Raw genomic sequence first — 21,171 nt, 5'->3', positions numbered from 1 at the left:
GTTGTGCTGACCTTTTAACCCACTCTAAGATCAAGCAGTAGATAAGCAGCTGCTAACGATATGACCAGTGGTTTCCCATTGTGCTCCTCATTAACTGTATGGAACTGCTTTTCTCTTCCCTTGCTTCATCCTCAGTGCTGATGGCGATGACATTGACTTTGAGGACTTTGACTGTCGTGGCCCAATGGCAGTAACAGAGGATCTCAAGGAAGGGCAGGAATCTGACTCTTCAGTTCCCTGATCTGACCTTCATCAGAATCCAGCCATTTCCGTGTAAATGAAAGAAACGAATCTGAAAATATGTCACTATTTAGAGTAATTGTTTTAGATTTTATGCTTTAAGTAGTTATCTCAACACTCCCTGGTCTGTTTCCTTCCTTGTAACTTAGGGGTGACCACCCCCCCGTAGCTCCTAATTATCACTTCCTCATTCTCCTGAGAGAGCTGAAGGTCATCGAGCTGCAGCTCCTGTTCCTTAACCCGGTCTCAAATGAGCAGCAGCTCGGTGCACTACATGGAGATGTACAATAGTTATCAGGGAGACTGGAGGTCTTCCAAAGTCCCCACATCTCACTCAAGGAGCATACCACCTAACTCAGTGCACCACCTATATTCTAACAGGGGTTAAAAAGCACTTACTGGAAACTTAATTAAAGCCTGTGACTGTGTTTGTCTAAGCCTGGTGAGCCGACGCTGGACCACTCTAAACACTGGCCCACTCACACAGTGGCCACGCTGTTTCACCTCCCTTCTCTGAATTGGTTCAAAGAAAACTCACTCCAGATGAGACTTGCAGTTTTCAAACGGCTCCCACCCTGTAAGATGTCACTTTCTCACTCACTGCTTCAAAACAGTGACTCACTGGGAGTTGTTAGAATTATACCTGTAATGAGATGTTATAGACATCACAAAGTACTTGAGAAGAAAACAGAAGGCTGGGTAAGAATTAATTCTCCTAGGATTTATGTGTTTAGAGGATTAGGGAAAACTTCAAGTGCTTTAAAAGCGCTATGACCTACATTACTTAATGATGACACCAATACAGAGAAGGGAGGTGAAACAGCGTGGCCACTGTGTGAGTGGGCCAGTGTTTAGAGTGGTCCAGCGTCGGCTCACCAGGCTTAGACAAACATAGTCACAGGCTTTAAGTAAGTTTCCAGCAAGTGCTTTTTAACCCCTGTTAGAATATAGGTGGTGCACTGAGTTAGGTGGTATGCTCCTTGTGTGAGATGTGGGGACTTTGGAAGACCTCCAGTCTCCCTGATAACTACTGTACATCTCCATACAGTGCACCGAGCTGCTGCTCCTTAGAGACTGGGTTAAGGAACAGGTGCTGCAGCTCAATGACCGTCAGCTCATTTGGGAGATCGAGGAAGTGATAGGAGCTACAGGGGGGGTAGTCACCTCTAAGTTGCAGGAGGCAAGACTATAAGGAAAACATTCACATTGTTTCCTCCTTGGTATTTGCTAAAATGTATGACACAAAATGAAATGGAAGAGTGTAATGATGTTAGTCTGGGATATGGGACTGTTTTGAGAAAGTGCAGGGGAACGAGTCTACAACCATGTTTTGGGAACTTAGTATGAGTACCAGTCTACAGGCTTGAGAATAGATAACAGTGAAAAACATGTCTGTTTGGAAAAGCACTGAGCTAAATGTTATGATAGATTTTTAAACAGGTCGTGAAGGGTATAGGAAGGAGCAATGTCTTTGTGCAAGGGGAAGTCTCCTAGGCTGGGTTGTGGCTAGTGCTAAGAGTTGGAGATTGAGAGAGACTGGAAAAGCTGTTGGGCATGCATGCTTCCCTCCTGCAAGTATATTGTGTTAGTAGCTTAGTGAATGGTTGTTAACCATTATTTTGTCTCTTTTATTAATCATTTTTCTTCCTTTCTGTATTTTATTTATATTCTAATAAAGTAACTTCTCATAACCTTTAACATGTGTATTATGGTGCCTCCTTTGTAGTTACATCTTGCTGCTGAATCAAAAAAGAACAGTGAACAGATTTTAATAGGCTTTTGTTACACAATCATCATTCTGAATAATCAACATGTTTTGTCCCAGTTGGTCTGCTCAGCCCAGTGAATCTTCAGACTTGGAGCATGACAAAATTTCATGGAGATGAAAAAGATCTCCATACTTCTCTGTAACAGGAAGAGCTTTAGTTTATGCCAGCAAAAATGATAAAAATTAAGCAACTGCCAACTTTTCAGGATTTGCAATGGTCTCATTTATTTTTCAAATCTTGGCACCGTCGGTCTGTCTCCCACAGAATACATTGTGACATTGTTTCAAAGTGGAGTGAGGGGAATACAGCAGCCAGGTCCCAAAATGCAGAAGTAAAAAGATGACGTGTTTTTAGAGGAGTTGTCTGGATGACAAGCACTGTCCGGACACTAAGGGTTCTTTTTCAAACTACAGCAATGGGATTTTTGTGTCCCACCTGTCGCCTCTAATACATTAACTCCACTGAAGCTGCAGCAGAGCGCCTGTGGACTCTTTATGCTTCTTGCCTAAATAGGCCTCAAGCATCTACAACAAGCCTCTACTTTTATTTATTATGGTTGGAGGGACTGGTGGACAGTCAGGAAACATGGTCAACTGATGGAACGATAATCCAAGTTCGACTTAGCCTGACTGTCTCCCACAGCCTTTTGACATCCACCATCTACAGACTGGATTGTGCATTAAATATTGCATATCACATCTATCTCTGATTGTTTCTGTTAAGGTGGCAATGAGGTAGGTAGAAATCAAATTACAAGGAGTCAGCATGATTAGGGAATCTTCCATTATTTGTGAAAACTTAAGACTGCAACTATCTAATACTGGATAGAAGTATCACTGGATAGCTATACAGTAACTGATATCTGGCTATCAGGTGGCTAGATCTATCACTTTGGAGACCTGGGTAGTGGATATTAAAGGAACAGTAATTGATGTAATGAAAATTAGTGTTAATAAAATGAGTTTTGTTACAGTAATATTTTAATGTGTTTCCTGTCTTAAGAAATACATATATCCTGTCTATAGATATGAAATAAATCTATTTTGTTCATATTTCCTCTCATACAATACAGAACTGTATTGCTCCAGCTGCTGGTACAGTAGGGTAGGTGTGTCTCACTGTATAACAGTTATGTCTATATAACTGCTACATTATTGTTCCAGTTGCCTCTGTAAATGGTACATCACAATCCTCCAGATGACTCTACACAGCTGGTCAAGATACAAGTCTGACTGCAATAACTACATAGAGATAACCCTACTATCTGCCTTGTGAAAAGTTATTGGCAGGGTCAATCATCTCCTCTCCTTGGCCAGAAGCTACTCGCTGAGACATGGTATGGATTCCAACTATAAACAGAAGACATTTTACCAGTGTAGAGGAGGCTGCATCGGGAGCACTGGATACCATAGATAACCCCAACAGATTTGCAGGTGAAATGTTGCCTCACCTGGGAGAACATTTTGTGACCCTGAATGGATGTAAGGGCGAAGGTGAACGGGCAGGTGTAGCATTTCCATTGCTTGCAGAGATATGTGCCAGGAAGGAGATCAGTGGGGAGGAATGAATGGACAAGGGAATCGCAAAGAGGGTGATCCTTGGGGAGGGTGGAGGGAGAGGTAATGATCTGTTTGGTGGTAGGATTCTATTCAAGTTTCAGGGAATGATGCAGAAGCTTATTGGGTGATAGGTGAGGGCAAGGTGAACTTTATCCAAGTTAAGTTGGTGGGAATATGGGGTGAGTGTGGATGTCTGAGAAATGGAGGAGGCACACCTGAGGGAAGCATCAATGTGATGCACCATCAATAACTCTCTCTGAGACGTGAAGGCGAGATATCAGCTTTTATTGACTGGAAGAAAGAACAAGCAGTAGTTGACCACCATACTACATCCCAGAGACTGAGGGCCAGGCTCAGGCCTCAATCGCCTTTATACCGGGGTCTGTGGGAGGAGCCACAGGAGCAGTCAGCAGGGGGCGTGTCCAGACAGGTATACGTAGTTCACCACACAATGGTCAAGGAAGGAAAACCCTGTTGTTTGAAGAAGGGGGGGATACCTGACATCCCAAAAAGGACATCCTCATCCTGGGAGTAGATGCAGTGGAAGCAAAGGAACTGAGAAAAGAGGAGAGCATTTTCTATTCTGAGCTCTGTCCGAGTCATAGAACACTACAGCACAGAAACAGGCACTTTGCCCCGTCCTATCTGTGCCAAATTGTTATTCTGCCTAGTCCCATCAACTTGCACCAGGACCATACTGCTCCATACCGCTCTCATCTACGCACGTATCTAAACTTTTCTTTAATGTTGCAATTGAACCCACATCCACCACTTCCGCTGCCAGCTCACACTGCCCTCTGATGAAGAATTTCTTCCTCAGATTCTCCTTAAGTATTTCAGCTTTTGTCCTTAACCTGTGACCTCTAGCTCTAGTCTCAGACAACCTCAGTAGAAATAGCCTACTTATATTAACCCTACCTGTACCCCTCATAATTTTGTATACCTCTATCAAACCTTCCCTCATTCTCCTGTGCATCAGGAACTAAAGTCCCAACCTATTAATCCTGTCCCTATGATTTTGGTCCTCGAGTCCCAGCGACATCCTTGTAAATATTTATTGTACTCCTTCATTCTTACCGATATTTTTCCTGTGGATGGGTGACCAGACTGCACACAATACTTCAAATTTGGCCTCCAAAATCTTTTACAATATCAACATAATATCCTGACCCCTGTACCCAATACTTTGATTTATGAAGGTCAGTGTGCTAAAGTTCTCTTTACGACCCTACCTACCCCAGAAACCAGTCTCAAGGAGTTAGAGATTTGTATCCCAACCCCTTTGTTCTACCACACAGCTCAGTGCCCTACCACTCCCTGTGTAAATCTTAACCTGCTTTGTCTTCCTAAAATGTAATACCTCACATTTGTCTGCATTAAATTTCATCAGCCATTTTCAGCCCATTTTCCCAATTGGTCCAGAGCTTGCTGAAAGCTTTGATTACCTTCCTCACTGTCCACTACACCACCAATCTTGGTGCCATCTGTCAATTTGCTGATCAAGTTTAGCACATTATCACCTAAATCATTAAAATTGATAACAACAATGGAATCAATACCAATCCCTGCAGCACACCACTGGACACAAGCCTCCAGGCAACCATACACTACCAGCTTCTGCTGCTAAGCCAATGTAGAATCCAATATAAGTATCTCATCCTAAACATCAAGCCACTGAACCTTCTTGATCAGCCTCCCATGTGGGACTTTGTCAAAGACCTTACGAAGTCCAGGTAGACAATGTCCATTACATTTCCTTTATCATCTTTCCTGGTAACCTCCTTGAAATTGTTTAGATTGTTTAGACATGTTCTACTAACCTCTTCGAAACCCTCTCTCAGATTGCTTAGACATGATCTACCATGCACAAAGCCACGTTGATCATCCCTAATCAGAGAAAGTCTATCCTAATATATGTCATGGGAGGAAGTTACAAGCTGGACCAAGGGAAACAATCATGATATTCCTGCAAAAAGGCAAGCGACTCCTGGGAATCTCTGGCCCGTGACCAGTCAAAGTGGAGAAAGAACATTGGAAAAACCTGAGAATTTCAAGCACGTGCATCAGGAATACACAAAAGCCCCATGTAGCTGGCAGAGGATACGTAATTATCACTAACTAACCCAGCCACTTGCCCTGTCAGTCACTGCCTGCCCCATCTGTGGATAAGATGTGGAAGGAAATTATTCTCAATCCCAAGGGGCTTCCTAAGAAAATTATGGTTTCTCTCTAAGTGACATAATTATTCTGAGAGCTAGGAATTTCATTGTATCCTAGTAAGATGTCAAACTAATCTTAAGTGGTGTTCCTTTTGTAAGAGTTGGTTGAATTAACACTCTTCGGAGTCAGCTGGAGACGCTCATGGAGTGAGTACCGTTTTGGATTCGCTCCATAACTTTTACTTTTTTTAACCTTTGATCACCCTTATTCAGCTTATTTTTACCTATACCGAAAGTTTCTTTATTCTTTTTTTTTGGATTTACTGCCAAGCGTTTGTTGTGAACTTTTGATGATATGCAAACAGAAATGTCTCTCAGGTCTAAGGGACGGGATCCCGGACGTAATCCGAACGGTAACGGAAAAAAGCAGGCTCCGGCACAACAAACACCATTAACTTTTGAATTGTTTATGGAGGTTTTGAATCAAAAATTTGCTGAACTACAACAATTTTTTAAAGAAGATATAAAGGCTTTTCAAGAGTACATGGTTAAGACGGATTTAGTAATTAAACAGCAACAAGCTCTTATTACGTCTCTGCAAGAAGAAGCTCGGAAGCGAGATTTGACTATTGGAAAACTGCAACAGGATTTAATTTCGACCATTAAGCTGATGGAAGCCCTTAAAGCCAAGAGTGACGATTTTGAGAATCGCTCCAGAAGACAGAACGTACGTATACTTGGTCTTCCAGACGGCATAGAAAAAGATGACCCTTCGAAATATTTTGCTCAACTTTTAAAAGAAGCGTTTCCGACAATTTTTCCGAATAACCCCCCTTTATTGGATCGGGCACATAGAATTCGGCGTCGATCACTGAGTGTTACAGACAAACCTTCGGTGATAATTGTCCGGTTCCATTATGTACATGACAAAGAAGTTATAAGAGCAGCTCGTCGACTAGGAATGATTAAAATCAAAGATTTTTCCTTCCGCCTGATCGAAGATTTTAGTTCAGATCTTTTAAAAAAGAAGGCTTCTTTTTAAACCGTTGATGGCTGAATGTTCTGAGAAAAATCTGAAACCTGCGCTTCTATACCCTGCGAAGCTTCGAATTTCTCCGTCGAATGCTCCACGACAAGTTTTCCTTTCAACTTCAGAAGTGAGAAAATATCTGGAGGAGAACTTCCCTACTGCTACAGACACCAGTCTTTAATAAATGAATGATTCTGATCGTATAAGATGGTTCTCGATCTCTTAAACCAGAATTATAATCTGGTTATTGGTGTAGGTTCATCCTACACTTTATACTCAAGTTAAAGTGTGTTTGCGTCATGTTAATTGTTTTGCCTTATACACTTTAATCATTTAACTACATACTTGTCTATTAACTTTGTTCCTTTGAAGGTATATTTTTAATTCTTTGAAGGTAAATTTTTCCTTGATTAAGATGGTGGTTTTTTGGAAAAGATTTTTGGTTTTGCTTAAGATGGCATTATGTTTATATTTTTCGTGTTTCTCCCAGACAAGGCATCGCTTATCTCAGCTTAAATATTTTTTGTTTTGTCTGGGCCAGAGCCCAAGTTATAATTGTTTTTAGTGATTATATCTTTATTCTTTTTACAACTAACTATACTTAGAAATATGGTTTTTATTATAGCGATTTTATTTTTAAAGTTGGGGTGATTCTTTTATATATATCCTTTTTATATGGAGAGTTCTTCAGCTGACATGGGGGTAGGATTAGTCTTACTTTTTCTCTTTTTAAGTCATATTTTGGCTTTTTCTCTTTTTCTCGGGGGGTGGGGGGATGGTCTGTTTTCTAATTCTATTTTTTTTGTACCAGTTTGTGTTAGTTTTTTAATTCGGGCTGTTTTTGAACTTCAAATATGTCTGTGTTGTCGTCACTTCCGGGTCTTCTAACTACTTTTGTTCCTCTTCCGGGTGCATGAGTTTATAAGTTGGTTAACCCTTTCTATACCAAAGGGTTGATTATAGAATTATGGCTCAGACCATTAATTTTGTGTCTTGGAATACTAATGGTTTAAATCATCCAATTAAACGAAAGAAGATTTTCAAAGTATTCCAAAGACTTAATGCTCATATCATTTTTGTACAAGAAACTCATGTGAGGAGGGAGGACAAATTTCGTTTTTTTAGATTTTGGCGGGGTCAACAGTATCATGCAAATTCGAATGCTAAAGTAAAAGGAGTTTCAATTTTTATTGACTCCTCTATTTCATTTGTTCAACATGATATTTTTTCGGATCCGAATGGCAGATTTTTGTTAATTACGGGTTTACTTTGTAATAAAAAGGTTGCTTTGGTTAATGTTTATGCTCCAAATGTGGATTGTCCTGACTTTTTAAAGTCTTTATTTACTTCTTTACCCAATCTAAACGAATATAAGTTAATAATGGGTGGTGACTTTAATTGTTGTTTAAATCCTCTGATGGATAAATCTTTATCTATTCAGACTTTACCTAATAAGTCGGCCACTTGTATTAACTCCTTTTTGACTGACAATGGAGTTTTTGATGTTTGGAGATTTCGGCATTCTAATGACAAAGAGTTTTCTTTTTTCTCACATGTTTATCATTCTTATTCAAGAATTGATTATTTTTTTGTAGACTCTTGTTTTATTCCATTGGTAATCGGTTGTAACTATGATATTATAGCTATCTCTGATCATGCTCCGTTATTACTTTCTATGAAATTTACGGATACAGCTTTTAATGCTAGACAATGGCGATTTGACTCTACCTTGTTGCAAGACTCTGACTTTATTAAATTTATGGAGGAGCAGATTGACTTCTTCTTCTCAACTAATTCTACAGATGATATTTCCTACGGAACACTTTGGGACACTTTTAAAGCTTATATACGTGGACAGATTATTTCTTATTCTGTTGGTTTGAGGAAATGTATCAAGATGGAAACTCTTTTATTGGTTGATAAAATTAAAGAGATTGATAAGAAATATTTGATTGCTCCTAGTAAGGAGCTTTACAAACAAAGGGTTGAACTTCAAATGGAACATAGTTTATTACTTACATCCTCGATTGAAAATCAATTAATGAAAACTAAATCTGATTTTTATATACATAGTGATAAATCTGGTAAACTGTTAGCTAGTCAATTGAAGAATGCTCTGGTTAAACGTCAAATCACTAAGATTGGTCAGCAGAATGGGAATCTGACAGTTAATCATGATGAGATAAATAAGGCATTTCAAGATTTCTATACCTCCCTGTATCAATCTGAATTTCCTCAAGATTATAATACCATGTCTGATTTTCTGGGGAAATTAAATTTTCCAAGGTTATCATCTGATGATCTTTTGATATTGGATACTCCTATTACGGATGTAGAAATTAAAGGGGCTATTTCCTCAATGAATTCTGGGAAAGCACCGGGTCCAGATGGTTATACAGTTGAATTTTTAAAATTTTTTTCCGCTACTCTTTCCCCTTGGTTAGGTAAGGTTTTTGAGGAGGCCATTAGATTAGGGAATTTGCCACAATCTTTTTATAGAGCTTCCATTTCTCTAATATTGAAGAAAGATAAAGACCCTACTAATTGTGCTTCTTATAGACCTATATCTTTATTGAATGTAGACTCCAAGATTTTTTCTAAGTTACTGGCATCTAGATTGGAGAAGGTATTACCCAAAATTATTTCAGATGATCAAACTGGCTTTATTAAAAATCGTTATTCTTTTTTTAACATTAGGAGATTGTTGAATATTGTTTATACTCCCTCACATGATACTTCAGAATGCGTGATTTCATTAGATGCGGAGAAAGCATTTGACAGAGTTGAATGGCCTTACTTATTTAATGTGTTGGAGAAGTTTAATTTTAGTCCGATATTTATATCATGGATTAAATTGATTTATCATACTCCAGTAGCCTCAGTGGTTACCAATAATCAAAGATCTCCCTTTTTTCGCCTATTTCGGGGCACTAGACAGGGATGTCCTCTTAGTCCATTACTATTTAACATTGCCTTAGAACCTTTGGCAATTGCCATCAGACAATCACAGGATATTTTGGGTATTAATCGTGGGACAGATATTCATAAGTTATCTTTGTATGCAGATGATTTATTACTATTCATTTCTAACCCGGAGAAATCCATTCCAGCAGTTTTATCATTATTGGCTCAATTTAGTGAGTTCTCTGGGTATAAGTTAAATCTTAATAAAAGTGAATTGTTTCCATTAAATAAACGGGTCCCAATTTATGGAAATTTACCCTTTAAATTAGTTAATGACTCTTTTACTTATTTAGGGATCAAAATCACAAAGAACCATAAAGATTTGTTTGGATTTAATTTTTTACCCTTAATTGATCAGATTAAAGGTTTGTTTACTAAGTGGTCACCTTTGTCTCTATCTCTAATAGGCAGGATTAATGCTATTAAGATGGTTATTTTACCTAAGTTTTTATATATTTTTCAAGCGATACCAATTTTTATCCCGAAATCTTTTTTTACTAATGTTGACTCTAAAATTTCTTCATATATATGACAGTATAAAAACCCCAGGTTAGGTAAAACATATTTACAGAAGACAAAAAAGGAAGGCGGGTTAGCATTACCTAATTTCAGATTTTACTATTGGGCAGCTAATATTAGATATTTGTTATGCTGGTTGAAAGATGGGCGTGGATCTTTTGGCCCTTGATGGGTGAGTTTAGAAACTAAATCGGTATCAGCTTATGCTTTGGGTTCTATTTTAGGGACTTCTCTCCCTTTTGCTTTTTCTAAATTGCCGAAACGAATTGACAACCCGATAGTTAAACATACATTGCGTATATGGTTTCAATTTCGGAGATTTTTTGGGTTGACTCAATTCGTTTTAAATAGTCCTATTGTATCTAATTGTTTTTTTCACCCTTCCATTATAGATCAAGCTTATTCAGCTTGGAAAACTAAGGGATTACTAAGATTTTCTGATTTATTTTTAGATAATTGTTTCATGTCTTTTGAACAATTATCCAATAGATATAACTTGCCGAGATTTCATTTTTTTAGATATTTACAGATTAGACATTTTTTAAGTTCTGTACTCTCTACGTTTCCAAATTTTGTGCCTTCAGATACTTTGGAGAGTTTATTTGAATTAGACCCTTTTCAAAAAGGGCTTATTTCAAAACTTTATAATATAATTATGAAGATACGTTCAGAGCCCCTTTATAAGACTAAACAGGATTGGGAAAGAGAGCTTAGTTTTAGTATTTCTAGTGAGAATTGGGATAGAATTCTTCAATTAGTTAATACATCATCGTTATGTGCCAAACATTCACTAATACAATTTAAGGTTGTACATAGGGCCCATATGTCCAAGGATAAATTAGCTCATTTTTACTCTCATATAAGTCCTATTTGTGATAGATGTCATTCTGAAATTGCGTCTTTAACTCACATGTTTTGGTCGTGTTCATTTTTGGAGAAATATTGGAAAGATATTTTTGATATTATTTCTGCGGTTTTGAATATTGATTTACAACCTCATCCTATTACCGCAATTTTTGGTTTACCAATGTTAGATTCACAGCATTTATCTTCTTCAGCCCGTCGAATGATTGCATTTCTAACTCTGATGGCTAGAAGATCTATATTGTTGAATTGGAAAGAAATTGATCCTCCCACTGTATTTAATTGGTTCTCTCAAACTATGTTATGTTTAAATTTAGAAAAAATTAGAAGTGGTACTTTTGAGACTTCTATTAAATTTGAAAAGTTATGGAGACCATTTATTCAACATTTTCATATGATGTAATATGACCCTGTGCCAAGTACATTTGATTTCCTAGCTTTTAGCTTATGTATTTTGAGAGGACCGGAAGTGACGGCATTGATGAATACTTATTTTTGTGAGATATTATAAACAGCCCACTTTTTTTTTCTCCTTCTCTTTTGTTTGTTTTTCTTTCTTTTATATTACTTATTAGTTATAGTTATTAGATTAGATTAGTTAGTTTTGCATTATATAAATTTTTTTTTGTTTTTTTTCTTTCTTTTTTCTGTTTTTTTATATTATACATTATGAAATATTTAGATTTACTATGTCCATACATATATCTTATGGCTTATGTCTTGGTAAACTCATTTATATTGTAACTATTATGTATGTTTTTTTTCATATGTAATGGAATGTGTATGTTGGTAATTTATCAATATATCATCTGTATTCTGTCCATATTACTAATATTAATAAAAAGATTTAGAAAGAATTAACACTCTTCCTTGCTTGGTGGTAATGAAATACACTCAGTGGAATACAGGAGTGGACCCCAGCTGCTGTAACACACCCACCTGAAGGTTCAACGTGTTGTGTTTTCATAGATGCTCTCTTGCACAGCATGTTGTAACTCATGGTTTAGTGAGTTATTGTCACTCTCCTCTCGGCTTGAACCAGTCTGATCTTTCTCAATAACAAGGCATTTTCACCCTTAGAACAGCCACTCCCTGGACTTTCTGTTTGTTTTCTGCATCATTCTCTGCAAACTCTAGAGACTAATGTGTTTGAAAATCCTAGGAGATCGGTAGTTTTTGAGATACCGTAAACAGACCAACTTGACCAGTACCAACAATCACTCTATGGTCAAATTCTTCCCCATTCTGCTATTTGTTCTGACAACAACTGAACCTCTTGCCCGTGTCTGCATGCTTTTATGCATTGAGTTGCTGCCACAATCATTCTATGGTTAAACTTCCTCTCCATTGTAATGTTTGGCCTGAACAACAACTGAACAAAACATTTATGCATTGAGTTGCTGCCACATGATTAGCTGATTAGATACGTATTTGCATTAATGGACAGGTGCTGAAGTGTATGTAATAAAATGGCCACAGTGTATTATTTGCATCATTCAGAAACATATACAGTGTACAGGTATAAACAGTTGCAATTGTTTCAAATAGACTCAAAAGAATAGACAAGGGTTTTGAATGCATTTTATTTTAAACTAAATTGTCGCATATATATAAAAAACAATTCTATCAAATTATTCATCTCACTCACAAATCAGAATGATAAATGCGTGTAGTTCACAGTAATGAATGAGATAGCCAAGGATTAGATGGAGAAGTATTATTCAGGCCTGAAGAGGAACTCAAACTTCGTTTTGATTTCGTTCAAGGCGCAGGGCAGGTTGGAATCTGACAGGTAATTGATCTAATGTACAGCCCATATCTCAGAACTAGCTGGAGGAAAGAATAATTAATGAGCATACATGGCTTATATCTGTTCACCTATGTCCTTTGGTTTGAGTTACAGATCGGAATATACTTTAGGTTTCTTTATGAAGCAAGTTATACTATAAACTCAAATAATACTGTAAAATGAGTGAATGGTCTGCAACTATTTCTCTGAAGCTCTACACTAACTTGATTTTTGCAAGCACACATCCTATTTTTACAATATACCCTCCATTAATTTGTGAGAGTGTTTCCCCCATTGTTTACTGTCAAATTGGTAGGTTTCATGGCCTGTTCTCTTCAACATTTACACTTCCTGTCCTTCTTTCTGAAAGTGTTTTGATCCACCTGTAGTATATGCTAATTTATTAAATGATAATTCAGTCAAATATCATGAAATAACAGTAAATAATTGTCATCAATCTAAGTCAATGACTCCTTCTTAAAAATTTGATTTTTATTTGCATGTGCAGCCCTCTCCTAATAATTTTCTCTCACAAATTAACATCTCCAATAATGAAACCAGTCCAAAGCCAATTGGCTTTCACTGGATAAAATACTCCCTTGATCTGCCTGCCCCATATTCTGAACCTTTCTGAACTCTTCCAGATTCTGAAGAAGAAATTGGTATTCTACTCACTAAATAGATAAACAATTCTCAGTCACATTTCATTGAGCTACGAAGTCTTCTTGGCTTGCCAGACTGCGACAAATGTCAGTCATCATCTTCTGCATCCGCTGTTTCCTGTCCACTAGCCTCCTCGATGGCAAAGTCATCATCTTCCGGATTTCTGAAGATAAAGACAGCAGAGTTTAAAGCCATGTTCACAACCTTCTTCCACATAACAATAAAACAAGATGGACACAGACAGCCCAGCTCAATTATCCAATGAATTCTAATCCGTACTGAGTAACTCACACCGAGGATAAACCAACACCCAAATAGAGTGAATGGAACATGTAATTACTATCCAATACCAAAAGCATGAAAATCCTAACTATATAAGTATAAAACAGAATGTCACAGGAGACGGTCGTCAGGTTCCTCATGGCTGTACCTGCTGAATCATTCTAATCCCACCCTCTAGTCCTGGGTCTTGACTTGTTGATTTAATGTCCAAGATCTACTTAAAGCGAGAAGAGATTCTGCCTTTACTGTCCTCTTAGGCAATGAATTTGAGAAGCCTATCACTCTCTGGGTGGAAACAATCTTTTTTCCTTTCCCTTCTGATCTTGCTGCCAATTGCTGGAAGTCTATGCCCCCTAGGCTTTGAACATTCAACTAATGGAAATAGATCCTTATTATCTCCTGTACATAAGACCCTTAATTAACTCTCTCTTTCTGATTCCTCTGCTTCAGAGAAATCTACTTCCCTGACCTGGAAGCATTTTTATAACTCTCCTTTCCAATTTAATCTCATCTCCCCTGTAACCATTGCTCTCAATAATAAGTTCTGGATACTGTTGAGGTGAATGTCCTGCTGGGGGGGTGGGGGGAGTGTGAGGGAGCTGCTCTCTGGCAGTGAGTTTGGCCTGCGGCCCAGGAGAGAAGAGAGGTGAAGAGGACTGCGGTAGTGATAGGAGATTCCACAGTTAGAGGAAAAGAGTTGAGATTCTGTTGTTGGGACAAAGGTTGCCTCCCAGGTGCCAGGGTCAGGGATGTCTCAGATCAGATTCACAGCATTCTGAAGGGTAAGGGTGAGCAACCAGAAGTCTTGGTACACATTGGCACCAATGATATAGGAAAGGCAAGGGGGTCCTGAAGAGAGATTTGAGGGAGTGAGGTAGAAAGCTGTCTTTCAAAACCTTCAATTTGTTGTAAAAGTACAGATGGTAACTAATAATATATTTTATTCTATGATAAGGGTTTTTTCCCCTTTTTTTCTTGCTTTTCCTAACAGCTCTGACTTTGGTAGTGGGTTTAGATTTGTTTTCTGTATAACAATATTATTATATTTCAATATTACAATTTAATTTTTATGAATACAGTATTTTGTGATTGTAACTGTATTTTTAATACAATGTATTTGGTTCTATTTTATTTCTTTTCTTTTGACTTATAACATATATCTTCTTGTACTCTGTATTCCTCTATGCAGAAACTAATAAAAATATTAAAAGAGAAAGAGAAAGCTGAACAGCAGAACCGCCAGGGTAGTAATCTCTGGATTGCATCCTGTGTCACGCGCCGGTGCGGGTAAAAAATGGAGCATTTGGCAGATAGATGTGTGTCTGAGGAACTGGTGCAGGGAGGAGGGGTTCAGATTACTTGATCATTGGATGGTATGACATGTACAAAAGGGATGGGTTACCCCTGCACCAGAGGGGAACAATATCCTTGTGGGCAGGTTTGCTAGAGCTGCAAGGAGGATTTAAACTAATTTGGCAGAGGGATTGGAAATTGAGTGGTAGGGCTGAGAATGGGTGAAAATGCTTGCTAAGACAGGCTGACGATAGGGCAGAATTGTAGTCAACAGGATGAGTTGAAATGTAAGAGGAATCAAAATCGAAAAGGATGAATACAGGACTGAAGATTTTATATTAGAATGCACACGGTATACAGAATAAGGTAGATGAACATGTTAGAGATTGGCAGGTATGACAGTGTGGGCATCACTGAGTTGTGGCTGAAAGAAGATCATAGGTGGGAGTTTAACATCCAAGGATACACTTCATATCAAAAGGACAGGCAGGTAGTAAGACGGAGTGAGTCAGCACTGTTTGTTAAAAAATAAAATCAAATCCATAGAAAGAGGTAACATTGGATTAGAGGGTGTAGAATCCTTGTGGGTAGAGCTAAGAAAGCGCAAAGGTAAAAAATACACTGATGGGAGTTACATACTGGCCTCCGAACAGTAGCAAAGATGTGGGCTACAAGTTACAACAGGAGATAGGAAATTCATGTCAAAAAGGGGATCTCAATATGCAGGTAGTTAGGGAAAATCAGGTTGGTACTGGATCCAAAGAGAGGGAAATTGCAGAATGCCTACAAGATGGCTTTTTAGAGCAGTTTATGGTTGAGCCCACCAGGGGATCAGCTATTCTGGATTGGGTATTGTGTAATAAATTGGATTTGATGAAGGAGATTGAAGGAACACTTAGGAGACAGTGATCATAATGATAGAATTTACCCTGAAGTAGGAGAGAGAGAAACTGAAATCAGATGTATCAGTATTACAGTGGAGTAAAGGGAATTACAGAGGCATGAGTGAGGAACTAGCCAAAATTGATTGGAAGGGGACACTGGCAGGGAAGACGGTAGAGCTACAATGGCAGGAATTTCTGGCAGCAATTCGAAGGCACTGGATAGATACGTCCCAAAGAAATAGTATTCAAAAGGCAGAATGATGGAACTGAAGCTGACAAGAGAAGTCAAAGCCAACATAAAAGCCAAAGGGAGAGTGTATAATAGAGCAAAAATAAGTGGGAAGTTGGAGGATTGGGAAACTTTCAAATACCAACAGAAGACAACTAAAAATGTCATAAAGAGGGAAAAGATGGAATACAAAGCTAAGATAGCCAATAATATTAAAGTGAATGTGCTGTCTTTACGACAGTTATTTAGTTTATAATATTTTCGCTTAGTAATTCATTCAATAGTATTTTCTAGTTAGAATTAGAAGTGTTTAAAGTGTATTCATTGCATGTAAAATATATCGGCATGCGATGACGTCACATCCGGTTTCGCCGCGTCTTGTGGGAAAACACCGGTTTGAAATTAGCGCGAGGGTGGGGGCTTTCCACGAGGCTCACCTGAGCACAAGCAGTTTTGCAGGCATGAGAAATCACAGTGAGAGCAACGCTGTAAGTTAATAGATAATCGATATATTGAACTAAGATGTTAATGCTGATCCTGTTAGAGGTAACGACGGTAGATAATGTTTATGCTTTCGTTAGTTAAAGAGTCGTGGATAGTTTGCATGGAAGTGTATTTAAAGTAGTCAATGGAGCAGGTAAACTCTCCCTGTATACTGCACCTTAGTGTAATGTAGTTATAGTCACCTTTGCAAGTATTTACACTTGAAATGTGATATTAAGGAAGGAACAAATACTGTATCAATCTTGTATTGTTTTATCAACAGTTTTCACCATATGTTAATGTGAAGAGTGAACAGTAAATGGTTAATCTTACTGCGATCTGGTTTGCATTGGCTGTGGTTTATCCGGACGTTAAATTCGGCGTTTCGTTACACCCGAAGGAGAACGTGACAGTGAATATCAATAGATTTTTCAGATATATAAAGAGTAAAAGAGAGGCATAATAGGTATTAGACCACTGGAAAGTGATGCTGGAGGATAGTAATCTGGAGGCAGATGATCTGAATAAGTATTTTACATTAGTATGCACTGGGGAACACTGTAGCAGTATGCAGTATGCCGAAAGTTCGAGAGTGTTGGGGGCAGAAATGAGTGGCATTTATATTACTACAGAGAAGGTGCTTGAGAAACAAAGGTCAGAAGGTAGATAAATCACTGGGTTAGTTGGCCTACACCCCAGAGTTCTGAAAAAGTTGGCTGAAGAGATTACAGAGGCATTAGCAATGAACTTTCAAGTATCAATAGATTCTGGAAGACTGGTAAATTGGAAGGGAGAGGGGAGGAAGAAAGGAAATCATAGGCCAATTATTCTGACCTCAGTGGTTGGGAAGATGTTGGAGCTAATTGTTAAAGATGTGCATTCAGGGTATCTGGAGGCACATGACAAAATAAGCTGCATTCAGCATGATTTACTTAAGGGAAAATTTTACTTGACAAACCTGTTGGAATTCTTTTAAGAAATAACAAGCAGGATAGACAAAGGAGAATCAGAAGATGTTGTGTACTTGGATTTTCAGAAGTCCTTTGACAAGGTGCCACACATGAGGCTTCTTAACAAGTTAACAGCCCATGGTATTACAGGAAAGACAGTAGCATGGATAGAATATTAGCTGATCGGCAGAAGGCAAAGAGTGGGAATAAAAGGAACCTTTTCTGGTTGGCTGCCAATGGTCCATAGGGATCTGTGTTGGGACTGCTTCGTTTTAAGTTTTATACCAATGATTTGGATGAAAGAATTGATGATTTTGTGGCCAAGGTTACAGAAGACATGAAGACAGGTGGAGGGGTAGGTGGTGCTGAGGAAGCAGGAAGGCTGTAGATTGACTTGAACAGTTTAGGAGAATAGGCAAAGAAGTGGCAGATGGAATATAGTGTCAGGAAGTGTATAATCATACAATATGTAGAAGAAATGAAAGCATAGACTATTTTCTAAATGGAGAGAAAATTTTAAAAATCTGAGGTGCTAAGGGACTTGGGAGTCCTCATGCAGGATTCCCTAAAGGTTAATTTTCAGGTTGAGTCGGTGGTGAGGAAGGCAAAAGCAATGATAGCATTAATTTCAAGAGGACTAGAAAAATAAAAGCAAGGGTGTAATGTTGATGCTTTATAAGGCATTGGTACAGTCTCACTTGGAGTATTGCAAACAGTGTTGGCCCCTTATTCAGGAAAGGATGAGCTGACATTGGAAAGGTTCGGAGGAGGTTTCTGAAAATTATTCTGGAAATGAAAGAGTTACTAGAGGTGGACTAATTGATGGCTCTGGGCCTGTACTCACTGGAATTAAGAAGAACAAGGAGGAGGAATATTATTGACATGTATCAAATGCTGAAAGGACTCAATAGAGTGGATGTGGAGAGGATGCGTCCTATGGTGGGGAAGTCTAAGACCAGAGGACATGGCCTCAGAATAGAGGGATGTCCTTCAAGAACAGAGATGAGGAGGAATTTCATTAGCCAGGTCATTGGGTATATTTAAGGCAGTTCTTGATTAGTCAGGGCATGAAGGCTCAGAGGGAAATGGATCAGCCATGATGAAATGGCAGAACAAACTCGATGGGCCAAATGGCCTAATTCTGCTCCTCTATCTTGTAAGTCTAAAGTGGTGACTAAAATGGTATGCAGTACTCAAGCTGTAGCCTAAATAGTGCTGTAAGCAGTTCTAGTATAATCTCTTTGTCCTTGTATCCTGTGCCTTGGCTAATAACGGAAGGCATCCTATATTCCTTAATGTCTTCTCCTGCTACCTTTAACTCATTTTCAAAGGTCCCTCTGCTCCTCCATTCTAGTGTTTATTTGGCACATTTTCAGAAGATATGAAATAATGGGGAGCAGCTAGAACCAGTTTTCAAGCAAAAACTGTTCCCCATGTAAGGTTCACTGGTACCTTAAATCCAGCCACTGGGTGTAAGGTATTCTGATTCTCTACCATTGTAACTACTGAAGAAAAGACAATAATTAAATACTTGTGCTAATCAGTTCTAACTGAAACCATTTTAAGACTGGGGAAGGTATTAAGTTATCATTCCCTGTTAACACAACATTAAAGTCATATCCTTGCCGCTGAACACACAGTTCAGGACAGGTCTGTTTTGTCATTTAATATTTTGGTTGTTTGTATATTCAGGGAGCGATTCTGTGCATGGAACCTATTGGACCAGCCACCATTTCTGAAGATCCAGAGATTCTGTCAGGTCAGAGAGGATATGCTCCTGTTGTAAATAGGTAATTCTGCAAAGTTATCTTTCTGCATGAAAAATATTCAAATAGGTAATTACAAGCATTAAATCTTTTGTTGTCTATCTGTATAAAATGTGTAAACCATCACTGGACTGTTTAATGTCAGAGGGGAGAAATAGCTTCTGTAGATCTTCTTGCATTGAAGAAAGACATCTTACAACCACCTGTCTCTGGTGTTTAGTCACGGTCACAACATTCCACATTATTCAAAATTCTGCTGCTTATTCTCTTGTGTTTTTGCACCTTCCTAAATGCATAACTGCCCACTTCCCCAACCCAACTGCCTGTATTTCCTTCTTCTCTGTGGAAAAGACCACAGTCGACGTTTCAGGCTGAGAGCCTTCAGCAGGACCGGAGAAAAAAAAGATGAGGAGTAGATATAAAAGTTGGAGGGAGGGGAGGAAGAAACACCAGGTGAAATTGGGAGGGGGGGGGGGCGGGCTGAAGTAAAGAGCCGGGAAGTTGATTGAAGAAGAAAGTACAAGACTGGAGAAGGGGGAATCTAATAATAGGAGAAGGCTGAAGGCCATGGAAGAAAGAAAAGGGAGGCAATGGGTAGGCAAGGAAGTAAGGTGAGAGAGGGAAAAGGGGATGAGGGAATGATGAAGGGGGGCATATACCAGAAGTTTGAGAAATCAATATTCATGCCATCAGGTTGGAGGCTACCCAGACAGAGTATAAGGTGTTGTTCCTCCAACTTGATTGTGGCCTCATCGCAACAGTAGAGGAGACCATACATTGACGTATTGGGATGGGAAGGGGAAGTAGAAGAGACTGTGTATTGATATATCGGAATGGGAAGGGGGAAGCCGAATTAAAATGGGACCTTCAGCATTTTGTGTGTGTTGCTTGGATTTTCAGCATCTGCAGATTTTTTCTCGTTTTCTTGCTGTTTTGTGTTTTCTTCTGCAGTATCAAAGTTCAAACTTCAGAGTTCAAAGTAAATTTGTTATCAAAGTACATACTCTACGTGTCATCATATACATACAACCCTGACATTTGTTTTCTAGTACAAATACAAGAAACATCACAGAAGCAATGAAATACTGCCCCCAACAGGACAAACAAAAAACGTGCAAAAGACAACAAACTGTGGAACGGCAGAGACAGAGAGAGAAAAATATTGATAACGTGAGATGAAGAGTACTTCAAAGTGAGTCCAATGGTTGTGCGAACTGTTCAATGATGGGGTGAGTGAAGTTATCCCCTCCGCTTCAAGAGCCTGCTGGTTGAGAGGTAATAACTATTCCTGAACCTGGTGGTACACTCAAATGCTGGAGGAACTCAGCAGGCCAGACAGCATCTATGGAAAAGAGTACAGTCAATGTTTTGGGATGAGACCCTTTGGCAAGAGTATGTCAGCTCTACTCTTCTCCATAGATACTGCCTGGCCTGCTGAGTCTCTCCTGCATATTGCTCGTATTTCCAGCATTTGCAGATTTTCTTTTGTTTGTGCATGAACCTGGTGTTGTGGGTTCTGAGGCACCTGTATCTCTTTCCTGAAGGCAGCCACAAGAAGAGAGCATATCCTGGATGGTGGGGGCCTTTGATGATGGTTGCTGCTTTGCTGCGATAGTGCTCCATGTAAATGTTCTCAATGGTGGGGAGCTTTACCCATCTTGGACTAGGCTGTATCCCTTAGTTTTTGTAGACTTTTCTGTACATGGGCATTGGTGTTTCCATTCAGGG

The 21,171-nt window shown here is 38.8% G+C and overlaps 2 protein-coding genes across 8 annotated transcripts in view; one reads left to right on the top strand and one right to left on the bottom strand.

Annotated features, from left to right (window-relative positions):
• LOC132380668 (beta-arrestin-1-like) overlaps positions 1 to 441 on the top strand; it is a 55,960-nt gene extending 55,519 nt beyond the window's left edge. The window contains exon 15 of the mRNA XM_059949650.1: positions 136 to 441. Within this exon, the coding sequence (XP_059805633.1) occupies positions 136 to 194 (59 nt within the window). The 3' untranslated portion in view covers positions 195 to 441. The remainder of the gene's footprint in view (positions 1 to 135) is intronic.
• Positions 442 to 12,677: 12,236 nt separating this feature from the next.
• The window catches only part of LOC132380541 (S-arrestin-like), a 62,485-nt gene continuing 53,991 nt past the window's right edge, over positions 12,678 to 21,171 (bottom strand). For 3 of the 7 annotated variants that reach the window (XM_059949433.1, XM_059949455.1, XM_059949467.1), the window contains one exon: positions 12,678 to 13,719. In XM_059949433.1, the coding sequence (XP_059805416.1) occupies positions 13,598 to 13,719 (122 nt within the window). In that variant the 3' untranslated portion in view covers positions 12,678 to 13,597. The remainder of the gene's footprint in view (positions 13,720 to 21,171) is intronic. The other 4 variants (XR_009507814.1, XM_059949442.1, XR_009507815.1 and 1 more) reach the window with 2 other exon arrangements.

Source organism: Hypanus sabinus, chromosome 2, assembly GCF_030144855.1.
Source record: "Hypanus sabinus isolate sHypSab1 chromosome 2, sHypSab1.hap1, whole genome shotgun sequence".
In the NCBI taxonomy this organism is placed as follows: Eukaryota; Metazoa; Chordata; class Chondrichthyes; order Myliobatiformes; family Dasyatidae; genus Hypanus; species Hypanus sabinus.
The sequence above is the reverse complement of the archived record's forward strand: the minus strand, read 5'-3'. Positions and strand labels throughout refer to the sequence as shown.